This window comes from Micropterus dolomieu, linkage group LG01, assembly GCF_021292245.1.
Source record: "Micropterus dolomieu isolate WLL.071019.BEF.003 ecotype Adirondacks linkage group LG01, ASM2129224v1, whole genome shotgun sequence".
Lineage (NCBI taxonomy): Eukaryota > Metazoa > Chordata > Actinopteri > Centrarchiformes > Centrarchidae > Micropterus > Micropterus dolomieu.
The window spans coordinates 1843921-1867781 of NC_060150.1; the positions used below are offsets into that span (position 1 = coordinate 1843921).

Consider the following 23861-nt stretch of genomic DNA (forward strand, 5'->3'; position numbering starts at 1 on the left):
TTCTTTACCTCCGTCTTTCCTTTTTTATTTCCTCTCCTCCTTCTTTACCTCCGTCTTTCCTTTTTTATTTCCTCTCCTTTCTTTACCTCCGTCTTTCCTTTTTTACTTCCTTTCCTCTTTCTTTACCTCCGTCTTTCCTTTTTTATTTCCTCTCCTCCTTCTTTACCTCCGTCTTTCCTTTTTTATTTCCTCTCCTTTCTTTACCTCCGTCTTTCCTTTTTTACTTCCTTTCCTCTTTCTTTACCTCCGTCTTTCCTTTTTTACTTCCTTTCCTCCTTCTTTACCTCCTTTCCTTTTTACCTCCGTTCCTTCACTGTCACCTCCTCACCTTTGTTCTTTCCTTCATTACTCCCTACATTCCTTCACTACCTTCTGTTTTCTTTCACAGTGCCTCCTTCTTTTGCCTTTACTTTGTCTCCTTTCCATTTTACCTCTTCATGAATCTTTCCTGCCACTTTCTTTCCTTTCCTGCCACTTTCTTTCCTTTCCTACGCCCTCCTTTCCTCCTGTCCTTCCTCCTTTCCTCTTGTCTCTCTTGGACATGTGGTGAGAGATCAGCAGCTCACAGTCTGTGAGAAGGTGGAAGTTGAGGTGTGTTTGTTCTCCTGTCTGTTATTAACTAGCGACCTTGATGAAGCTGCCAACATCAACACACACCGACTCATCAGTAACTGCTGTCAGCTGTGTGAGCTGCACATTAACAGCGAGGAAGCGTTCTGTTTTTATAGCCGGCCTTAAACACCTGCAGCGCTGCCAGCGTGTCTGTGCGGTCTGATCCTGCGGCGTCCTCTACTGGTCACAGCGTCGACCTGCAACTGCAGGAAGACGGCAGGCAAAGCTGCGCCCAGTGTGTTTGTATATACAGGTCAAAGGTTTTACAGCAGCCCCGTTCTGTGTTGAAATCTAATCATTGATTAGATTGATGAATTGACCAGCAGTGTAAATAATTAGATGTATGAAGTAGGGAAAGAAAGAAAGAAGAGGAAACAACAAAAAGAGATTCCGTTTAAAAGCAGATAACGATTAATCAATTATAAAAATAGATTCATTATCTGTAATCAGTTCTTTGTTTAGACTCGTGTCTCTGCACTGATGTACTCTGTGCTCTCTGTTTCAGGTCAGTACGCCTCCAGAAGCTCTCAAAACTACGGTACGACCACACAAACTTGCATCAATACATGATCAATATTTCATCATGTGACGTGGCTGAGAGCTCGCCATGCTGCAGCTCAACAAAACAAAAGCACACACCAGAGGTGGAGGAAGTATTCAGTAAAAGTACTAGTACCACAAGTCCTGCATTGAAACTTCAGTAAAAGTATAATTTGGACAATGTACTTAAAGTATAAAAAGTATTCAGAGCCATTTAATGTTTTTACATGAAAAACTGCTTATAAAAATATTAAATAAATAAATTAAAGTTCTGATTTTAAGATGAATTAAAACTAAATCTTTCTTTTCCAGCCAACCCTCCACGTGAAGGACCGTCAGTGGGCGGGGCCAGCGGGCAGCTGGTCTGCACGGCCACGCACCCGTTCACGGGGCAGCAGCCCGGCGATCTGAGCTTCGTCCCCGGGGACCGCATCACCGTCATCACCAGCACCGACTCCCAGTACGACTGGTGGGAGGGGCAACTGGACGACGGGCGGGTCGGGATCTTCCCCGCCAACTTCGTCACCTACTAAGTGCTGCGCCCCCCGGTGGTCTGAAGGAGGCGCTGCAGCCACGCCACTTAAGGCATTTTGATTAGTCGATGAACTGAAAGAAAATGAATCCGTAACGATTTTATGAGTTGATTCGTCGTCAAAGTTTTGCTGGTTTTAGGTTTTCAAATGTGGGAATTTGTCGCTTTTCTTGGTTTTAGGTAATAACACACAGTCGCCTTGTGCTCTGGGATACTTGGACGCACATTTCACTCTGTCTTCTAAAGTTTTAGAGGAAGCTAATCGATTAGTCCAGAAAATAAAGAGCAGATTAGTCGCTGATGAAAATAATCACTTTATTTTACAGGTTCTGTGATTTAATTTCCTAAAAGTTGGTTCACAGTTGCTCATTTAGTTAGTTTGTGTTATTGTGTGACTTTGGTGAAACTAATCGAGGCTGCTGGAGATCAGAGAGGTAAAAGTGGCGGCTCGGACGAGAGCGTTGTAATGGCTGTTTCTGGTGAAACAAAAAGGATCTCACTCTTTAGAAAAAGGTCTCTCCCTCTGTAGGCGTCCTGTCTGGACTGTTGTAGTAACAATCTGAGCCTGTCCGTAGGGAAAAACAAGCACTTTAGCGGACGTACTTTGACGTTTGCAGCCATGTTTTGCTGCTCGACTGCCGCACAATCACAAACGGGGGGAAATAGGTGAAAGGCTGAGTAATACAGAAGTCACCATTTATACACTGGAGAGAATTTAAATTGAATTATGGAAGCAAAACTTTCAGGTAAAGATTTTGTTTGTTCATTGTGTGTTCCTGTCAGTATTTCACTGAGCTTCACTTCTGGGATCTGTTACTGGCTCCGCTTTCTCAGCAGTAAATGGGGCAAATTACTTGTGGACATTTGTGTCAGTTTATAGTTTGCAGATGACAGCAGGTGTTTTCTGTCAGTTTGATTCATATAATCATGTCGTGTTTGGGAAGTGTTTTTTACAAATTGTTTAGGGATCATAAATAAATCTTAGTTATAAAAATGTTGCTTGTATTTCTGCTCATTTTGGTAAAGAAAGTCCAAATATATGAAAACAAATCAGTGTAACGACACTTAAACCAAAGCAAACGCTTGATCAGTGTTTGTTTTAATAATAACCAGTTTTGGTGTTTTTACGCTGCATTTTAAAGTTTCAAACTGACCTTGGAGCTCTAAAGAAAGGAATATCACTTATTTAGAAATAAACAGATAAAGAAGTAGTTTAAGATGCGTTCTGTTAAATCCAAACATTCTTTAATCTGTCCAAAAACTCCAGCGTCAATATATAAATGGAATAGTTTGTCATTTTAAGGGCTGCACTTCCTTATTTGTCCTGCAGAGAGCGCTGCAACTGTACGGATAAAATCTGACTCCACACATCCCAAAAAACAGATGTTCACGTATGAATGTTTTACTCTAGTTTATTTTTAAATATGCAATATTTGTACACTGTGTTATTAATACTTTTACTTCTGAGTACTTTAAAGTACACAGTAATGATGTTTCATTTCTTAAAAAGACACAGAAACCCATTTACTACAAATTTAAACCGTACTACCTTAATGAAACACTGTTTTTAATAGCCACCGACCCTTTTCTTGCATCCTAAACTTTAAATTTCTGACCTGAGAAGTAACGACAGTCCCGTCTGCCTCAGCTGGACTTTGTGTTTGCTGCTAACCGGCTGCTGTTGCGTGTTATCAGCCTCACAGAGCTGTAACTTACGCTGGAGTATGTTTGTGGTAGTACTATGTATATGAATACTTCTTGGACTCTGACCAGCGGTGAGCAGGAGGAAAACTGTGTTTCAGTTAAGTTTATTTTCAGTGACAAAAACAACAACATGAGAATAAAAACAACACATTAAGAAACATTCGCCTTCTGAACTCAGAGATCGCTTCGTGCTCCCTCACTTTCTTTTTGTTTTGGTCTTTAATTTGAAATCAGAACTAAACAGAAGTGAAAGAAGTTCATTAAACTAACACTCTGTGTGTGTGTGTGTGTGTGTGTTCATATCAGTCCTGTGTGTGCGTCGTCTTTCTCTGCAGGGACCGTCTCCGTATTCTTGCTTTGGCTGCTCACCAGCTTCCTGAAAACACACGCCACATAAAACAACACGATCATTCACGTTGCAGCTGTTAATGTGTGTCATGTGATTTAAACAGACAGTAGCTGATCTTTAGTTGCTGATTTAAAAAAATAATCCTCCTGAATGTCTGACTTTCTTGTTCAAAGTCGCTGCAACGTGACTGAGAATAACTTGAACAGCTTGATCAGTGGCTTGAAAAACATCCTGGATAAAAGTAAAAAATGTCGTTAAAGGTCACGTTTAAAAAAGAAGAAACATAAGGGACAGAGTTGGTTTAGCACGTCAACGTTTTGGACCCTCGGGTCACATTGTTCTTCAGCAATATGCAAATGACAACACTGCTCCAGAGGACAGGCTCTGAAAGAAAACCAGAGGCCACTTGGAACCAGTTGTAGGTTTTTTTCATTTTTGGGTTTTTGGTTCAAAAGACATTTGACAAAAACAAAACTCGATGATTTAATGTTTCTGAGAAAAGTCAACTCATTCCAGAATACTCCTTAAGTATAATTTGTGGTTTTAATCGCACTTAAGGGAGTTACTGCATTTTTAAGATTAAGAGATTGTGAAATTACTCAGAAAAGGCGGCTAAGATGGAACCGCGTTCCGCAACATCAAAGATGAAGACTGAAGAGCTCTGAGAAACCCGGTCACAAAATCCTGCTCGGGTCCAAACAAGAGTGGCTGAATCAGAAGAGATGCTTGCCAGATGTTTCTCGCCCTGAGGAGCGACTGAAAGGTGTAGAAGCCGAGGAGAGATTTCTGGCATAACTTCACCTCCGCCAGAGTGGAGGTCAAACGAAAAGAACGCGCAACACGTTCGGGCTCGTTGCCTTTATCGGGGTCATCGACTGGCGAAAGCTCTGCGCCTGGGCCTGGATTCAAGGATTCAACCTTTAGCTCACTCCTTGAATTTTTGAAGGTGTCCAAAGAAAATATTTAAAATTCCCCACTCAACTCAAATGTCCGTATCTGACACCTAAGTACAAATATCTTGATCTTTATTATGTGAATAAATGGTTTTAAAATCTAACGTTTAACATGTATTTTACTTTATTCACTTTGTCCATGGAAAGGACGATGAACGCCACGATGAAGGTAAGATACCCTTACGCAAATTTTTTTTTTTCCACTTTCACATTTTCTTTCAAACTAATTTGGTGTCAGATGTCTGTGTGTTGTAGTTACGAGGCACAGCTGTTGAGCTCTGACGTTCAGGCGTAAAGGCAGGTGTTAGCAGGAAAGCGCATCTTTGTTGCTTTGATTTCGACGACATCAAGCTGGCTCTCTTACACAGTAGCCATGGTTCCATCTGACTGTCGAGTGAACTTTGAGCAAACTTGAAATGTCATAAAAACAAAAAAACTAAATGCGAATTAGGCGTGTTTCCATCAGCAAATAAGCTTGGCTACGCAAAGCGCAGTTTTGTTAGAAGTTGACGTTATGCATGTTAGTATGGGTTGCAAAGCGGAAACAAAACAGTCACGTGGACCTGAGGACCATGGATGTGAGGAAAATGTGTTTTAACTGGGCAAGTTGCAACCAGCAATCTCACTGTGCATTCTGGGTATTACCGGGAAGACGATCAATCGTGAGGTGAAGTCAGAACTTATTTTGCAAATCTGTTTCCACCTCCCATTTAGCTCATTACTTATTTTTTGAAAAAGGCAAAAACCAACTCAAGTATGCATAAAAACATTTTCGCAACACTGCCTTTTTTTTTTTTGGTAGTCTTTTGGCATGCAGAGAACACAGTGACCAGAAATGTTTTTCATATCAAAAGCAAATACGAAAGTGTTTCAGTGACAGTAGCTTTACGTTGATCGATGAACTGGTGCTGTGGAAATGTTCATTATGCTGAATTTATGTTACAGGAGCACTTTAGAGAACAGGGTGGCTTCTTACTGAAATATAATGAAATACACTTATACCAGGAAAGTAGTAACCAAAGCCATCTCTCATGTAGGTCTGTTCAGTTTTTTCTCACCTTGTCCTCCAGAGGGCACCCATGCTGGGTGGGCGGGGCCGAGGCTGGGCATCACAGTCCTCCACCGAATCAGGAAGTGGGACGCCGCTGGTCTCCGGCAGCAGCAGGCACAGGCCGCAGCCTACAATTGGTCCACTGCTGTACACAACCATGGCAGCCAGTGAGATCGCTCCATTTGGATTGGGGGGGACGAGGGAGTTGACCAGACATCCGACCCGGAAACACAGGTTGACCAGGGACACGCAGCGCTGTCTGGATTAATACGCCATGGTTAATGTGGTATATACCGTGTCAGAGGTACCTGTATGTATGTATGTATGTGTTAGTTTGTACCTGACTACTGTGGGGAACAGCTCGATGCTGTACAGTATGGAGATGAAGATGGCTGCCAGGATGCAGAGTTTTCCCAGCAAAGCCAGACTCATCACCAGCACAGGCTCAGCTGCACACACGATAAATAATACCTGATTACAGATCAATAACAGGGTCTTTTGTGAGACCTTAATATTACTATATATAGATTTATTTTAGTGGATTAATGTGCTAATGCTAATATTATAATCATGTTTACAAATGTTTTACTTATGAAAGTATCCGACTTTATGCTGATGATGCACCACTGAACACCCCTAAAACTTAGTTAAACTACATTAGCAGCAGAACTAATATTATTAGCACTAGCTTGTGATTAACGTTATTAACATGCTAATATTATAAAACAGTTTAAAACCATTATCTTGCGGTTAACATTATTAGCATGCTAATGATAACTACTACTGGTAAACTAGCTGCTGCAAATCACACAGATATTTCACCGTTGTATCTGGACAGCAGTAACGACAGGAAGCAGGCCGCTCCACTCAGGAACAGAGCAAGCATGCTGATTGGCCGGCGCCCCAGGCGAACCAATGGGACGAGCAGGCACGGAGCCTCTGATAGGCCGGAGAAGAACTGGGCGGAGTAGACGCCAACGCCAAACGAGCCGATGTTCATACAGATGCCAAAGTATGTCAACGCTGACGCTGCACTGCAGGCCAGGAGGACAAACAGGTTATATGTCTCTTCTTATCATTACCAACACTTTATTTATGCATCTCGTAGTTTCTGACAAGTTTCCTAGAAAAAAGGTGAAGATGAACTTTAAGTTCTTAGAAATGTTCCTGGAAAGAAAAAGAAATTGATGGATACAACACACCTGTGTTTAAATGTTACTCCAGTCAATTACGTTGCTGTAAATAAATGAACAAACAAACAAAAATAAATAATTCAAATACAGAAATAAAATTTAAAATAATTTATTTTAAAATGCATTTTGGTAAAGACAAAGGCTATTTGTGTATTTTTACATTTATTTATTATTCTTTTATTTATGTATACATTTAGTAATTTATGTATACAATAATTTATTCATACATTTATTTATTAAATCATGCATACAGTATTTTATTTATGTATTTCTACTTTTTGCATTTATTTATTTATTTTTACATTTCTGCATTTATTTATTTATTTAGACCTAAATTTTTGTCCTTCAAATTGTTCTTAACTCAGAATATTGTTTCTGTTTCATGTCTTTAGTAGCAAATTTATGTTATTTCCAGGATATTTTATTGGGGAAAAAAAGGAAATTAAAATAGACTGTAAACGTCACATTTATGAAAAGTTTAATTTAAAAAACAAGTTCTTTGTAAAAATTACCGTAAGGACCACACGAATGGTTTGCACTTTATGTCTTATTTACTTTGCTATAGACTTGCGATACATTTCAACTCCAAATACTGAGGAGGGCCACCAGATGTGGCTGAAAAGCAAGAGACAAAAAGCAAGTCGACCTTTGTGTTTTTTTTTGTGTCAATTTGCAGAAATAATGTAACTCTGACAAATATTCACTGTGACTGATTACAATGAATCACCCACAGCTGATGATGTGTTGCAATAACACTTTTAACATTTCTACAGATGTGCCTGGACTCCTGGTTTTCATTTGGTTTCTCATGTTTTTGGCCAACAGGTTACACGAAACAGAGTTTTCACCTTATGACCTGAACTTTCACTGTTGAAAAGCTGCCATCATATTAAAATGTCTCAGGGCGGACGATGATTTAGGCTTTTTGTCTAAGAAGTTTTTCCAAGTTTGGCTTCTATTAGCATAAAGGATTCTTTTCTGTATTCAAAACTCTAAGCCAACATCTAAACTTTTCTGAATTCAAAACTCTAAGCCAACATCTAAACTTTTTAGAAACACATGTGCACAGTTACAAGTCGTAAATGTTGTGGGTGGGGATTACAGGATGGCGGCTGTTCTTTCAGTGTTTCTGATTGTTACGACACAACCTAAAAAAGGTTCAAAGATCTCCTGTTGATTTAACAGTGATACATTATGTGTGTGTTTTATAGTACTGTCACCTTTGAACCTCTAACTTAATCTACAATCTCCTTTTTCCCACCTGTTTTTTTTCTCTTCTATATTATTATCTTGAGTGTCAAGGAAGTTTATTTATACAACACAGAGTTGCACGAACGTGTGTTCATTGGTGCTGCACACACAGAACATAACAGATAATTGAACGTATATTAGAATAGGATAACATAAAATAAATGCAATGTGTTATTTATACACATACTGCACTATTTGTCAATATGTTGTTTTGTTCATAGTGTGTATATTAGTGTTGTCTATTCTGTAGTTTGTGAGTCTGATTTTATTTTATTATTATTTTATTATTGTATAAGTAAGCACATCGTGAGCAATGTACAATCCTGAGTCAAATTCCTCGTGTGTGTACACATACCTGGCAATAAAACTGATTCTGATTCTGATTCTGATACAGTGTTTCCCACACGTTCATTGATTTACCGCGTACAATGTCGGAGACCCAGCTTAGAAAAAGTTATTAGCCAGCATGCAAGGAGCCATGCTAATAAGGAGAGCTAGCTTAATGTTAGAATGCAGCTGGATTTTTGAGGTCAGCACGCTGTATACAGCTGGTAGTCAATGTCGCACGAGCTGACTTATACATTCACATACACACAGGAAAGAAACCAATATTTTCTTCACCATGGCTAAAAACAATTTGAGTTTTAGAGAATAAAGAGATATTTTTAGAACAAAACAGAGGTCTTACATATTTTATAAGAAAAAGGACAAATGCTGTATGAGAATAAAGTCAAACTGTTATGAAAAGTGGTTTATAGTATTATGACAAATGATGGTATTTCTTGCAAGTATTATGAGTTTTTTTACTGAAAATATTACTAAAGCTCTTTGTTTTCTCTATATATTAGAACTTTATTCTGAAAATCTTTTTTCAAACCCTGCAGGGAACACGTTTCTTATTTGTTTGTTTGTACCTCAGGTAACTCATGATGAACAGCCGCAGCAAGACCGTCGGGTGTTTGAGGTGGATGATGTCACTGGGGGCGTGGCTTCCCAGAGGCCCCTCCTTCGGGGCCTCAGTGGCTTTCTGTAGGTCGGACCAGGTACAGTCCAACAGCTACACACACAGAAACACACACACAAACTGTGAACTCCCTGACTAACTGACAGGATGTTTTCATTACTAGAGAAAGATGATCAGTGACTTTTATTTGCCTTTGGTGAGTATTGCAGTATGTTGGGTTTAATGGCTCAGAGGAGACATCAAGTGTTTGTGTGTGTTTACCAGGTCCAGACACTCTTTGTCTGCCGGGCTGTTGCTGCTGTAACGGTCCAGAACGTCTGTCCTCCTTTTTAACGACAGCCAGCGAGGAGACTCTGGGATTGAGCTTGAAAGACAGAAAAACACCTCCAAGCTGGTATCTAGCTCCCATTTTTTTATTCAAAAACTAAGCAAGACAGGTGAGTGCACCTACAAGTAGAGCGGCAGGCAGATGAGCTGAGGCAGCGACAGCGCCAGGTGCAGTTGTATCCAGGTGGGGCTGAGCCAGGCCAGCGGCGCTCCACCCATCGTCCCCAGACTGAAGCAGAACGGCAGGAAGGCCGGCGGCCAGAGCCGAGCAGCAGGGAGGGTCCACTCCACAGCTGCACCTCAAACACAAACACCTTTAAACATTGCGTTTTCAGCGTTAAAGCCAAAGCTGACGTGTCTTTAAAGGAACTCATGACAACATCTCGCTTGTTGTTGTAAGGAGGCCTTTAAAGGGGATCTATTACACTAATGTCCAGCTCTGTATTTGTATACTGGGACTCCACTAGTGCAGCTTTGCATGAGTTCAAAAAAGCCTTGTTTATCTTTTACTGGCCCCTCAGTTCATCATCTGTCTGGAACAAGCCCCTCCCCCAAACGCCCACTTTCTTCTGATTGGCCACCTTCCAGGAAGTCTGCTAAGGGGCTTGTGAGCCGCGCCGCCTCGTTATCCCACCGGTGTGCTCGACGGCATAGGACAGCTTTAACTTATGTTGGAAAATAGCAATAGTGCGCGGAATGTAATTAATTTAATGTTTAACAGGCCACAACATATTATTATAATTCAATTTAATTTATAAAACACTGACATTAATGCACCAGAGTTAGCCAAAAGAGTTTTTCATCCATAGTCCCTGGACAGTTGTTAGATAGTCAACCTAAAGGAGACAAGAAGTAGATTGGAAAAACAGAAGGAGTATTTCTTGGGGCCAGTGTAGGTACCATCCACTCAGGGCCTCACTGATCACTGTACAAAAACACAACTTTTATATTATTAACAGATTCTGTTGAAACTGGATCATAATTTCTAGAGTTTCTAGGTGGACAAGTAACCTCTAACTGCTGCTAACTGTAAAGCTAGCTCCTGTTAGCCGTGCTGCTAGTGGCCCTATTAGCTTAGCCAAAGTGCTTATAGGCAAGTTCTGCCACTCGGCAGCCATCTTGGCAGCTATTTCGTCCTAACTAGACCAGGCTCCTCTCTGAATGAATGGACAGAGAGCCAGATCTGCACTTTCACTGGTCACCGGGACATAAAAACTACATGAACAGAATCAGCATTAAAATCTGATAAAAATCGCTGAAAAAGTTTCACGACTTTGCCCCAAAATAAGGTTTAGAAAGTGTTTTTCCGGACCGCTTATACTTCTGCTGCGCATCCACAGTAGGCCCCTTACGTCAGTGGAACCACACGATTGGCTGAAATATGTTTCCCGCTTCGGCTGTTAAAAGAAGACGATTGGCTTTCTAGCGGGAGGGGCGGGACAATTGCCATCTTTGGTGTTACCGGCTTTCCCTATAGATCTGTATTGAGGATTCTTAAAGTGGCATGTCTTCTCTATACAACGTCTCTGACTCCACCTGGGCTGAGAGCTCGAGCTCAGGGTGAGTGTTTACACGGCTAGCAGGAGCTTGGGACCGCTGGGAGAAGGTTTTCAGGCCTCTAGCCACATGGCTAACTCAGCTAACTAACGAGCAGTAGTTAACGGTTACTTTAGCAACAGGTGAAGCCGTCTGTCCACCAAGAAACTAACTTTCCTTCACAATTGTGACGAGATCTTGTGATACTAAAACGTGACAATATTTCTCTTCGAGGTGAAAAGCTGTCGCATAATATCAGCATGACAGGGAGGACTTTTTCACACATTTACCTCCTTGTTAGAAACTTTGGGCATGTTTAATATGAGCATCTGACACTGTAACACTGTATGTGACAGAAAATGAGGGAAAGCATCAGAGGTTACTTTTAACGGCACCCAGATTCTTTAAATTTCCTCCTATAACCAGATCTGGATGAAAGATCACAGTGATTTTCTAATTATTGTAACTAGTTTTAAAACGTGAGCTGTTTTAATTCTTCAGAGTAAGATATCCCAACAACTACCATGACATTTGCTGACCACTTACAGTTAAAGGTCTTAAATGTTGGACCTGATCTGAAATGTAAATGTCCTCTGAATAAAGCTGAGAATATTACAACCTGATCCAGGATGCAGTGGACCTGAACAGACCCCGACAGAGAAAGAACAGCAGGTTAATTAGAAGAAGAGCAGACGTTTCTCTGTCAGCAAAAACACGTTTTCCTCCTGTGATCACATGTAATCATAAAGAGACAGTCCACCTGGATCCACTTAAAAACACAGACACTGAGACCTGCAGAAATACCACAGGACCCCACCAGACCTGATTCGCCTCCTGAGCTACCTGTTCGTAAAGTCTGAAGTAATATATGTTTGTAGTGTTTGTTTTGTTTTGGTGACGCCTTGGGACCCAATGGGATTTGGACCCAGCCCGACTGGGGTCCCGGCTCAGGTTGTGAGCATTTGTACTTGTGTGTTGGTGTTTGCGTCGCCTACACGCTTGTTGGCGGAGGGGTTTCTGTGTTCCACTGTGTTCTGCTACAAACCATGGCGTCTGAAAGTGAGCGGATCATGTTGGAGTTGGAGCTGATCGATGTTGAACTGCAGTAACTTAAGTGAAATTAGCCGGAAATGACACGATACCAAGCCGACCAATCACAGTTCTTGCAGTCCGTGTTGCCGCAACGTGTCGTTACATTTTTGGGGAGGTGCATGTCAGGCGTAGGTTTGATGCAGATGGTGTTTGGATACCTGTGAAGACCTCTTTTCACCACATTCCTGCTCCCCAGAGGATGAAGCCTTTAGATTTTAATGACCACCCCCCCGGTACCGGTACAGGTCTGAAATGATCATCATCATCCTTTCCTGAAAGGCTGTGGGCCGTGATGAACCTGCCGCCCCCAAAGAGCTTCCAGTCTCTCCACAAATGTCTCCTCCAACCACAGCTCTGCAGTGGTCAGAGGTCAGAAAGCAGCTGGAAGCTGTCCGGCTTCATCAGCGCTCAGCCCGGTCAGCATTACTTTATCTGGGACACGTGCTCTTTATCAGCCTCGTGTCCCACCGCGGTCCAATAAAGCTCACAGGACAACCGGTCAACCGCAACTCGCTGAGGCCAGTTTGGTAACGAGGAAGGAAGGAGGAAGAGGAGAGTTACCCAGACTGAAGGAGCAGATGTTGATGCAGCAGCAGCAGACGCCCGTCAGGCAGCGGACAGCGAGGAAGACGAGCGCCTGAGGAAGGACGGCGGGCACGAGGCCACACACAGCTTGCATGCACACGCACACCAGCAGCACCGGGCGCTTCCCGTACCTGCAACAGACAGACCAGCAGGGCAGCGGTGAGGCGGCACGTCAGAGGAGCTACAGAGACAGATCACTGTGTTTGTGTTTACCGGTCGGATATGGCTCCTCCGAACAGAGATCCCAGCAGCAGGCCGACCATGAAGAGAGTCTGACCGTAGGACAGCCAGTCTGTCCAACCACACACTGACTGACGCACACACACACACACACACACACACAAATAAATCACTGGAGACAGATGTGTTGAAAATGTACATGTCCAAGGAGCCCCTCGGCAAAAATGTGGCCCCCTGACCTCCCACCCTCTGCGGTATGTAATAATGGCGTGGTGATGATGTGGTGAGAGAGACCCGGGTTCAATCCCCCGCTGTGACACGTCCACCAACCCCTAGTCGCTCCAGAGGCGTGTGACCTCTGACACATATAACAGTTGGAAGTCGCTTTGGATAAAAGCGTCAGCTAAATGAATAAATGTTATTTATCAGGATTAATGTCAAATCTAAAGGCTGATTTTTGCTCCTGAGTGTTTTTATTGCCCAGCCCTAACCTGACCCCAGGGTGTCTGTGTGTAAAATACTTTGTGGTCATTTAATTAAACTCAACTTTATGTGACTGACATGATTAAGGTCTTAGAAACAGATTATGACACAGGGGTGTCATAACAAGTGCAGAACCTCCTAAATTTATAGTTAACCTTTGTGGTGCAAATGTGTAACATGTGCAATCAAACGACCAAAATCAACACACAGTGTTACGGTAAGTTCAGCCATGACACCTGGCAAAAACCACTTCCTGCTCCAGGAGGCGTCCATGTTTCAGCCCTGGCCCTCTGCCTTGCTCTCTGGCTCCCCAGACCTGCCATCCTCCAGCTCTCTTTTCCCCATCACCTGACCGCCACACCCAAATACACACCAGTTCCTTCTTGAGCCCTGCAGTTACCTGGCCTATAGTCCACCCACTCCTCACCTGTAACTAATGCCCTCATCAGCCTCGCCATATTTACCTGTGCTACCCTCAACGGCCGCCATCTGGGCTACGTAGCGGAAGGGGAGGAACCACCAACCTCTTCTCAAACTTGTGAATCTAATTTAATCGAAGTTAAATGAGCAAACAAGAGATATTTTGGAAGGTGACAGTGACTGTCAAATCATGGAGATAATGATGAGGGTTTCCAATCACCATAAAGAAGAGGAAGCATATGATGCGGTTTTCTTTTTTTGATTTGAGACAACACTACCCTGTTGAAATTCAAACACTACGCAAGTAAGTACATAGTGTGCACAGTGTACTACATGTTAGTGGACAGGACGTCTCATCCTGTTTGCCATGGTACTTGTTGCTTGTTGGGTTTTGCATTACCTTACCTGGACTTATATCTGCCCGTTTGTTGCCTGTGTTTCAGCTAATTTATGGACAATAAAACCTTGAACTTTACTTACTTTACCGTGACACATTTTGTCATGACGAGACGTTGTGGTTTTTAGCTTTTAAGCTATTTGTTGACCAAAAACCAGTGAGCGTAGTGACGGCACAAATCATCTGCAGGAGATGATTTTCCATATTGATAAATTGCACATTTCTTGATTAATCAACTTATTGTTCTGGAATGTCCGAAAATATTTTATTATTTTCATGACAGTCAGAAACCTCAAAGATATTTAGTTTGCACAATCAAATAGAAAAGAAGCACATTTTCTGGCATTAGATTTGAAAAATTATGGAAATGTTATATTGTATGATATTAAAATATTGAATGGTTGCAGATTAATTTTATTCCAATCGACTAATTATTTCAGCTGTAAACTCTCCTGTCAATCTGCCCAGCTGGCTACAGGATGAATTGGTGACTAACTTGTTGAACCTGTTCTCACTCCCAAGTCGTCCCATATGGACGCATGGTCAAGACCCGTTTGGCATCAGTTTGTAACGCCCTGGGGAGCCTTTTAGGGTCATAGTTCAACGCAGTGGGGGAAGCGCTGGGTATAGATATAATATTTAACAGAAAAGACAGAGTAGGAGGTGGTTGGGTGGACGGAGGGCCAGAAACCGGACGTTCCGGAAAATATGCAAATGTTTGCTAGATTTACTTCACCAGTAAAAAACAAACAAACAGTGCAAGTCTATTGAGTGGCCGGTACACTTTGAGCAATCGCTAGCTATTCGGGTGGTGGACCAAAAGTTTTGCACCCTGACTCCGTGTAAGATGGCTAACAAAATAGTTTTGATATTATTATATTTATATAATAATCTTTATAATAAACATTAACAGCTTCGTGCTGCGCATTAACGTTGTAGGTTACTCTGTAGAGTTGTTGTGTTTTTGACACCGAATATATGTTGACATCGCTGTTTTAAAGTATCTTACGGAGCTAAACTAAATTTAAAGCTTATAAAACATTAATAAATCGTTAAATATCACAGGAACATCGTGGAAAAGCTCTTGAACGTCATCATCACTCACATCTTGGTTCCCGCTCAGCGCCGTCCAATCGGCTTCGCGCTCCGAACTTTCCCCGGACCGTGATTGGCTGCTCTCCGGCGTTCCGTGCAGCGGCGGGTCCGAGCCGTTGGTGCCGTTGCCGTGGTGACAAACGGTCGCGACGACGGCGGCCGTGAAAATGTCGAGGAAGAAGAGGAAGGCGTTGAAGAAGAAGACGAGAGAGAGGCGCCAGTAGACGGACAGCTGCAGCGGAGACATGGCCGCTCTCAGGTCCTGCCAACCTCCTGCTGTTGTTGTGGTAGGACAACAAAAAGTTTGAAATGGACACAAAGCGGAAAAGTTCATGAGCTCTCCATTTTGTTTGGTGTCTCTGCCTCAGAGGTCCCTTCAGGTCTGTCCGGCTGAACAGCTGCTGCTGTCAGGAGAGTTGTTGACCTGCCAGACGGACGGACAGCCGAGGCTTCAACTTCCTCCCCGCCTCCTTTCCCTTATAAGCAGAGTGCTGTCAGGGGGGCTCACAACCTCCCCAACCTGTCCTGCCTGCTGTGCAGAGCTCTTCTGTCCTTTAACTCCTGTGGATCATGGCGACCGAGAGGGGAACTAAACAAAGTTTCTGCTCTTTCAGTTTAAGAGAGTTTATGATTTTGCAGGATGCATGTTTGTAAAAGTGAATTATGCAAGAATCACTAGTCTTATTTTACGCATGATCCATGATGATATTACAGAAACATATTAGTGTGTGACTAAAATAGAGCCCCCCCCCCAGGGTCCTCTGTGGTTTGTACCCTGCGTATAAGGAGAAGAAGAAGTGGTGTATTTTCAGAGCAGTGATGCAAGGACACCTCCTGGTCCTCTCATGTATTACACCTTCATTTATTATGCTGCTGCTACTTCACTTCCAGCTGGGTGGGAAACAGAGAAGAGGCAGTAGGAAAAAGGAAGGAGGCAGGGGAGGATGAGGAAAGGAAATGAGGAGGATAATGGGAATACAGGCGGCAGAGGAGGAAGGGTGTTAGGAAAGGAAAGAAGAGGGAATGATAAGGAAAGGAGAAGAGGACACTAAAAAGTTAAGAGGGAAGGAAATAAGGTAGGACAGTAGGAAACAAGGTGGCAGGGAAGGAAACTGGGTGTTAGGGAAGGAAAGAAGACGGTAGGTTACATAAGAAAAGGAAAAGAAGAGGGACAGTAGGAAACAAGTTGGCAGAGAAGGAAACTGGGTGTTAGGGAAGGAAAGAAGACGGTAGGTTACATAAGAAAAGGAAAAGAAGAGGGACAGTAGGAAACAAGTTGGCAGAGAAGGAAACTGGGTGTTAGGGAAGGAAAGAAGAGGGTAGGTTACATAAGAAAAGGAAAAGAAGAGGGACAGTAGGAAACAAGTTGGCAGAGAAGGAAACTGGGTGTTAGGGAAGGAAAGAAGAGGGTAGGTTACATAAAAAAAGCAAAAGAAGAGGGACAGTAGGAAACAAGGTGGCAGGGAAGGAAACTGGGTGTTAGGGAAGGAAAGAAGAGGGTAGGTTACATAAGAAAAGGAAAAGAAGAGGGACAGTAGGAAACAAGTTGGCAGAGAAGGAAACTGGGTGTTAGGGAAGGAAAGAAGAGGGTAGGTTACATAAGAAAAGGAAAAGAAGAGGGACAGTAGGAAACAAGGTGGCAGGGAAGGAAAGTTGGTGCTAGGCTGTGGCGGATTTGGTGGGGAGCCAACAGGGGCCAGCACCCCTGTAACACAGACCTTGGACCCCCCTCTGACTGAAAAGTCTACAGTAATAATAGTAATATATCTTACTTGCGACGATATGCCGCTCATGTGAAAAAGGCGAAACAAATGTGTCTCAACTAGTCGGATCCTTTAGGACGTTACGCCGCCACTGTCCGGTGTCGCGCCAAGCTAGTTATCATCAATAGAAAGTGCCCCCCCTGCCGCCGGAGCGCGCCTGCATTCAACGGACTTTTGTCTTCACGAAAGTAAATGGAAAATACAACATGTGGATTGTTTCATCTATCGTTTTATCAGCGAGGTTTTTGCAGAGCGAGCCAGCACACGGACTATAAGAACGCTTTTATAGGCTAACGTTACGTGTTATTGAACTTAGTAGTTAGTAGTAGAACATAGTTTCCCTCGTAAAGCAAACGGATATTTCGCGATAGTCTGACGATGTTATAACTGACCACGGAGTCGATCACTTAGTCATCCAAGTTACTGTTTGTAAACTGGATCCAGACACACTGGCCCAATCCCAATATCCCCCCTAAACCCTAAACCCTGAACCCTCACAGACTTTACCTGGTAAGTGACTGAGCGCGAGAGGCTGCGAGGGCTCAAAATGCTGTAAAAGAATAAGTACGAAAGGTAAGACTGAGGAAGAAAGAGAACAGGAGGGAAGGAAGCAGGAAGTTAGACCAGGAGGTAGAGAAGGATTTAACCAACACCAGCAGGTTACAGATTAAAAGCGAGTTTATTGGATGTAATCCAGTACATATTATTGTTATTGTGGTTTTTCACTACTGCAGAAAAACATAGTAGAAGTAAAAGAATTTAAAGTTCATCAGACACATTAAATGTCGTGTATTAAAAACGTACAGACACAATAAACTAAAAATACAACACATATCAGAGTGTGTGTTAATAAGACCAAAAACAATCCCTTTAAAAAGTTATTTTCTTCATAGATTAAATGAGGATTCTTTAGCTTTTATTACTGTTTTAACATTTAGTTCACAGCCATCGATGTATTATTACAAAAATCCATTTATTACTTCATCTTTAGTAATAACATCCCTACGTAAGCTCCCACACTTTAAACACTTCATCCATCCTTCCGTCTTCATGCTCCTGGTGCACAGCCTGGATGATCACCAGGCCCAGGGGCCAAACAGGACAGGGGGCCCCAAGGTAATATGGGTCAAAGCTCAGAATCTATCCCATCATGCTCTGCTGCCGGTTTATCTGTGGACTTCCGTCAGCACGGTGGACATGGCTGAGAGCGGTGTGGAGTAAGCGCAGGCCATGGTCTGTAGACCGGCCAGCAGGCAGCGCCAGCTGAAGCCCAGCGCCTTCCTGACGTTCTGACAGACACAGCAGAGGGCAAAAAAACAACAAGTTAAAGGTTCGGCTCCATTACCCGCCACAGAGCAAATGGTTCCTGAGAAACCTGGTCTGCCTCCAGGTGAGTCAGCCTTTGTTTCAGCTTTAGAGTGAGACTGTTGTCGTCCTCAAGCTACATAAATGTTTGTCTAAGCAGCCAGCTGGCCGGCAGAAACAGGTAACTGTGCACACCTGTCAGAGCGGGAAACACTAATAATTCATTTATCTGGCTCTGTGTGTTCGTTCTCCAAACACACGCTTCATACCTCAATGATATTTTGGGTTTTTATTTTTTGCTGGGGATTATTGTTGTTGTTGCCCGTCTTGGTTTAATTACATCATTCTAACTTGCAGAAAACAGAAGTAAGATTCAAATAGTGAGTAATCACTGAAAAAGGTTCAGAATGAAGCCTAATTAAAACGATGAATGAAATAACCTGCTAGAAATACGAAGACGTTATACGCCGCTATCCCGCCCGGGGACGGGGGCGGGTGTGGTCTGAGGGACAGTCTCTGGTTCAGCCCAAGTATTTATAGTATTCATTAGAAATGAACAATCAAAGATGAAGCAGTGAAGGTGAAAAAAATCACCTTTTCGTTCGGCTACTAAATGCAATTTTCCAGAGCTAGTGCATGAAAATACAGCAATCACTAATTCTACTATTATTTTTGGTTTCATATGTGTAATTTCAACACGTTCTCATCCCAACTCGTCACGTATGGACGCTTGGTCGACACCCCCGTCACTTTAACGCTCTGGGTACCTGCGAGCTACGAGGTCAGTTAGGAAGAATAAAAAAACCATCGTCTGCTTAGACTTTCAAAATAAACACCTGAGTCAAAGTCCGGTGTCTGGCCCAGCTGTCCTCCTTACCCTGACATGTCAGTTATTTAAAATAGGCCTATTTTTAGCTTAAGGGCGCCGTGTGCGTTGGTTTGACGGCCTGTGAATGGGCTGTTGGTTTGCTGGATTGACAGAAACGTCTACAAATGCAGCGTCACGTCTGAATTGCGTCTCCTCCACGTCTGGAAGCAAACCTGCGTCTTTGCTGCGTCACAAGTTTCAGGTAGAAAGTTTCAACCTCTTCTTTATCTGTGTTGACCGCGTCAGGCTGATCCAGTGTGCCGGGGTCAAAGGTCACGCTCACACTGCTGAGTCAATGTTTAACAGCCTCAGGGATTCAAACCTGTGACTTCACCTGCAGCAAACAGGATGTTAAAATCCTCTCTGTCCAACCTGCCTAACAGTTAGTTTGGTTCATGTATCGATGAGTCGATTAGCTGAACTTGTAACGCATGAAACAGAAACACAATGTGTCCCTCACACCTCCTCGGGTCTAAGGTCATCCTTACCTTCCTGTACTTCTTGTACTTCTTCTTCTTCTTCCTCTTCTTCTCCTCCTTCCTCTTGCTCCTCTCCTCTGGCGTCTCCTCCTCCTCCGCCTCCTCCTCTTCTTCGATCAGAGGTTCGTATTTATCCGGCAGGACGGAGAAAAACACTTCTTTGGATGTTTTCTGTTGCTTCTTCCCCGGCGAAGGAGCCGAGTCCTCCTCCTTTTCCTGCGCTCCCATCCCTCCTTCCTCCCCGTCTGTCGGGCTGACTTTCTTGTTTTCTCCTCTCGCCTCCTTGTTTTCAGGCAGGAGGACCTTTGGAGTGAGGAGGAGTCAAACTTTATTAGTAGCCTGAAGCTCATTGCAGACACAGGAAACTCTGAGCTTTGACATAAAACACACTAAAAGCAGGATTAGAAGAAGAATGTGGAGCTTTGGGTTTAGTTTCTTTTGTTGCCTGCTTGAAGTTGAAAACAGTTTTTAAAAGTTTTACTCACCTCGACAGCAGACGTTTGTGCCGAACCTTTGAGTTTAGAATAAACACTGAGACGCTGAGTCAACATCAAAAACTAGAAAAACATGTCGTGTAGAAAAAAAGACATTATTCAAAACTGTCAACAACTGAATACGTTTGACTCCTTTTATTTTAAGTTAAGTAATTAAGTCTTGAATGGGAGCGATTTAAGGAAACAGTTAGCCTGGCTCTGGCTTGTTTGTTTAATCTCCAAGCAAACAGAAACGTAGCAAGAGTCTACACCAGTTCTGTGAGGCTGCACTATATGCTAAAAACAACCATTTTCATCAGAAATAGGTTGCCAGTTTGGGTACAACACGGTACCAAAGAGACAAAAACCAAACCCTGTGCTCACCGAACGAATCTGGCTCCAGCAATACAGCTGGAGAAGCTGCACATGAGCACTGGGCGGGTGGCTGCGCTGTGAAACGGGCGCAATCCCACCAAACTTCATTAACTTTTATTCACATTTTAGGTAAATCTTGTTTTATACTACCAGGATTCAGTTTGTAAAAGCAGATAAAGGTAAAATATCAAGTAGGGCTGGGTGATACGGCCACAAAATGTCAAATCAGTCGATATCAATAATTTTCAGGATAAATGTCAAATCATTATTTATTTCAGGCTGATTTTTGCTCCTGAGTAAAAGTTGAAGAAACCAGACGGTTAGTTACTGATTTGTTTGTGATTCAAATGAATTAATTCAAACATTTATTGAACATTTGTTATTGAGGAAAATTAGATCGCAGTAATTGCCCAGCCCTGTCCTCTGTGGCCAAAAGTATTAGGACACCCCTGTTCTGGTCTGGATGGGGCTTTTTAGGGTTTAGTCTTGTCACTTCCAGTATTGGGAACTCATAATGCTTCAGCGTAACAATTTTCTTCCAAAAGTTTGTGTTCCCTGTTTCAGCATGATAAAGCTTGAGTGCACAAAGCCGGCTCTATAAAGAAATAGTTTTCCCAATTTTGTGTCGAAGAACTTGACCTCAACCCCGTCCAACACATTTGAGATGAACTGGAACGCCATCCGTTTTGGACTTGACTAACTCAGGGAGTAAATCCCTGCAGCAGGTTCAATATCTGCTGGAAACACGGAAACCAGAAAGATCACATGTTCAGATGTCCGCATACTTATGGCCATGTGGGGTAAGTCATTTGAGAAAATTAAAAAACCAAACACTAATTTCCGTGAAGTGATGACAGTGAGACGGCTTTGAGACTCTGGCGCTGAGCCGGAGGCAGAAGAGAAAGAAACAAGGACAGAGAGGATTAAGGAATAAAAACAATATCTCAGCATACCTGAGCTGCTCGCTCACAAACAACACATCAAATATATAATGCTTTGCAACAGGAAACGTGAATTGTTTCCTGTGCAACAAGCACTTAACACCTGGCATGAAGCAGGACAGGTGTTAAGTGATCATAGTAAAAAAAACCGCTGTAGACAAACATTACACATTTCGGCGGCTCTGATCGGACATTCAGCCAGATGCAGAGGAAGGAAACAGTACGATTTACAGGATGGAGACAAATGTTTTTTTCCTTTATTGTTCAACTGTTTTTCGCTACATGACTTCTGATACCAGAAAAGCAAACTGGAAATAAATAGATAACGAAAGATGTGGTGAAGCGTTTAAGCATTATATGAGTGAACTTCCGGGAGGATTTAAACCCATAACCCTTTCACTGAACGCCTCACAGCTTTTACACTTTAAGCCTTAAAAACGGAATTTACATTAATCTTTGTGTTTTTGTGCGTCTGTGTGTGTCTACAAGTAGTGTGTAGCTCCAGCAGTCGGCAGTCCAGGGCTTCATGATGCATCATGGGATTTTGATGACTTCTGACCCTGAAGAAACACAGAGATGAAAAGAAGAAGTGAGTTAGCACCATCATAAACTTGATCAGGGTTGTTGATTGATACACTAATGACTGATCAATTACTCAGTTACTGAAATCTCTGCTATGGAACAAAAACTCCTCTTTGACCTCAGAATATTGACTTGGGACTTGTAGATCTCCTCTTGGGACCTGATATTGGACTTGTTAGTCTTGATTCAAGACCTGATGCTGGACCTGACTTGAGGCTTTGTTGCAAGTGTCATTGCTAGTTTCCAGCCGACGCAGTTGTCATTTTCACGCCAGGCACGCCGTTGTTTAAATAACAAATGCACTTGCACCCATCTGTGCACCCATGGGAGTGTTGGCTTAAAATGAGGTGTAGTAAGGCAACTTGTCGGCGCATTGCTATCTTGAGGCAGCAGAAAGTGATAGCGCCATTAAACAAAAAGAAACGTGTCTAAAGACAACTGCGCAGCATTTGACTGTTTTTTATTATTTAAGGGCGCATTACCTCCAAAGGTAAGAGAGACACTGTGCGCATTTAGGCACGAGGCACAGCAACATTACTTCAATGATGATTCAAATCTCCTAACACGCCAACAGGATTGGTCAGGGTTAATGTTAATTCATGTTCTGTGTTCTCCGCATCCAAAAGGTCTCACACACAGTCCAGGTTCATACAGAGAAACTGAAGTAAAACAGCCGTCCTCCTGATCACTCCTGAGCTCCATCAGAGAGTCTAAATTGTTTCAGAAGCTATAAGTTGAATTCTGTTTCCTCTGGAGGGTTTCCTGTCCTTTGGTTTGCTGTTTAAATGCATCATGATACAGTATTTGCTGTGACTTTACTGCACATAGAAAAGTTTACAATGACTGACAGCAGCCTCTCTGATCATTTATGTAAACCTTCATACAGCAACAAAGCACAAAATAAGGAAACCACTGTAGGGGAGAGATGTGACCCTCGACCGGTTCATCATAGTTTCTAATAACGCAGCGCAGTGAGGATCCAGACGTTTCACAGAGGAGATGGCGTCTGTCTGTTAACAGACTGGAGTTCAGACACGTCACTGATAAGCCACAGAGGAACATCAGAGACAGTACAAGAAAGTACAAGCACACCTGGCTTTTAAAGGGAATGGGAAATGACAATCTGACTGGCTTATTGCATGTTACGCCCAAAACACAGCCACAACTAATTCACAGACTCACTACAACCCCTATGAACAATGCGCCCCTCGCTCTGACCACTTTTTCAGTTGGACACGCCCCAAACGCCACTGCTCCACCCGTTTCACGCCGTGCACTTAGATTGTTAAAATGGGGCCCAAAGTCTTTAAAACATCAATCAATACGTGACTGAAAAACAGAAGACCAACCGATTGAGTAACAAAGTGAAGAAATCTGACTACTAAATGAGTTAACTGTTTTATATAACAGGAAGTTAAAGTGGATCAAACTGATCAACATCTAAATGAATCGAAACGACACTGATGGGAAAATTAAAGTTGACTCACTGAGGTCTGACCACACGCACACACGCCGGCTATTTGAAATGTCAAGTCACAGTATGTTCAGAAACGTGATGCCTCTGACAGGAAGTGTGTGTCCTGTGTGTGTTTCGCTGTGTGTGTTTTGTGCTTCTGTGTGTGTGTGGAGTGATAACAGGAATTTGGTTTTAGTGGTTTGTATTCATTCAGCCTTTAGTTTCGTTTGTGTTCAGAGCGAGTGAAGTTACTGACCTGAAACACTAAACCAACCGACTCTACTGGCACTCAAACTGTGTCAACACATCCAGTTTACTGGCTTACTACTACATTTAGCTGTCAAAATACTTTTGT

At 42.8% G+C, this 23861-nt stretch overlaps 5 protein-coding genes across 6 annotated transcripts in view; 2 read left to right on the plus strand and 3 right to left on the minus strand.

Annotated features, from left to right (window-relative positions):
* The window catches only part of sh3yl1 (SH3 and SYLF domain containing 1), a 13767-nt gene extending 11087 nt beyond the window's left edge, over nucleotides 1-2680 (plus strand). For both annotated transcript variants that reach the window (XM_046051376.1, XM_046051368.1), the window contains exons 9-10: nucleotides 1118-1150; nucleotides 1465-2680. In XM_046051376.1, the coding sequence (XP_045907332.1) occupies nucleotides 1118-1150; nucleotides 1465-1685 (254 nt within the window). In that variant the 3' untranslated portion in view covers nucleotides 1686-2680. The remainder of the gene's footprint in view (nucleotides 1-1117; nucleotides 1151-1464) is intronic.
* Nucleotides 2681-3476: 796 nt separating this feature from the next.
* Nucleotides 3477-15511, minus strand: LOC123971765 (solute carrier family 22 member 6). The gene is made up of 10 exons (XM_046050795.1): nucleotides 15275-15511; nucleotides 12903-13000; nucleotides 12666-12820; nucleotides 9601-9769; nucleotides 9411-9513; nucleotides 9100-9242; nucleotides 6564-6775; nucleotides 6082-6190; nucleotides 5749-6000; nucleotides 3477-3764 (listed from the first exon to the last, which is right to left on the minus strand). The coding sequence occupies exons 1-10, from the start codon at nucleotides 15509-15511 to the stop codon at nucleotides 3686-3688; spliced, it is 1557 nt and encodes a 518-aa protein (XP_045906751.1). The 3' UTR covers nucleotides 3477-3685.
* Nucleotides 15393-23861, plus strand: part of lipt1 (lipoyltransferase 1) — a 29693-nt gene continuing 21224 nt past the window's right edge. The window contains exons 1-2 of the mRNA XM_046051207.1: nucleotides 15393-15551; nucleotides 21961-22057. The gene's annotated coding sequence lies outside the window, so the exon portion shown is untranslated. The remainder of the gene's footprint in view (nucleotides 15552-21960; nucleotides 22058-23861) is intronic.
* lg01h1orf115 (linkage group 01 C1orf115 homolog) lies at nucleotides 17766-20821 on the minus strand. The gene is made up of 2 exons (XM_046051812.1): nucleotides 19689-20821; nucleotides 17766-18316 (listed from the first exon to the last, which is right to left on the minus strand). Exons 1-2 carry the CDS (start codon nucleotides 19905-19907, stop codon nucleotides 18194-18196), a joined length of 342 nt encoding a protein of 113 aa, XP_045907768.1. The 5' UTR covers nucleotides 19908-20821; the 3' UTR covers nucleotides 17766-18193.
* The window catches only part of LOC123972061 (transcriptional-regulating factor 1-like), an 11142-nt gene continuing 8984 nt past the window's right edge, over nucleotides 21704-23861 (minus strand). The window contains exon 11 of the mRNA XM_046051274.1: nucleotides 21704-22028. Coding sequence (XP_045907230.1) covers nucleotides 21993-22028 — 36 coding nt within the window. The 3' untranslated portion in view covers nucleotides 21704-21992. The remainder of the gene's footprint in view (nucleotides 22029-23861) is intronic.

Coding starts and splice junctions, on each gene's coding strand:
- lg01h1orf115 (XM_046051812.1), bottom strand. CDS start 19,907: ATGGGAGCGCAGGAAAAGGAGGAGGACTCGGCTCCTTCGCCGGGGAAG. Junction 18,317..19,688: donor AGTACAAGAAGTACAGGAAG/GTAAGGATGACC, acceptor TGTGTCTGTCAG/AACGTCAGGAAGGCGCTGGG.
- LOC123971765 (XM_046050795.1), bottom strand. CDS start 15,511: ATGTCTCCGCTGCAGCTGTCCGTCTACTGGCGCCTCTCTCTCGTCTTC. Junction 13,001..15,274: donor CGCTGAGCGGGAACCAAGAT/GTGAGTGATGAT, acceptor TGTGTGCGTCAG/TCAGTGTGTGGTTGGACAGA. Junction 9,243..9,410: donor ACAAAGAGTGTCTGGACCTG/GTAAACACACAC, acceptor CTGTGTGTGTAG/CTGTTGGACTGTACCTGGTC.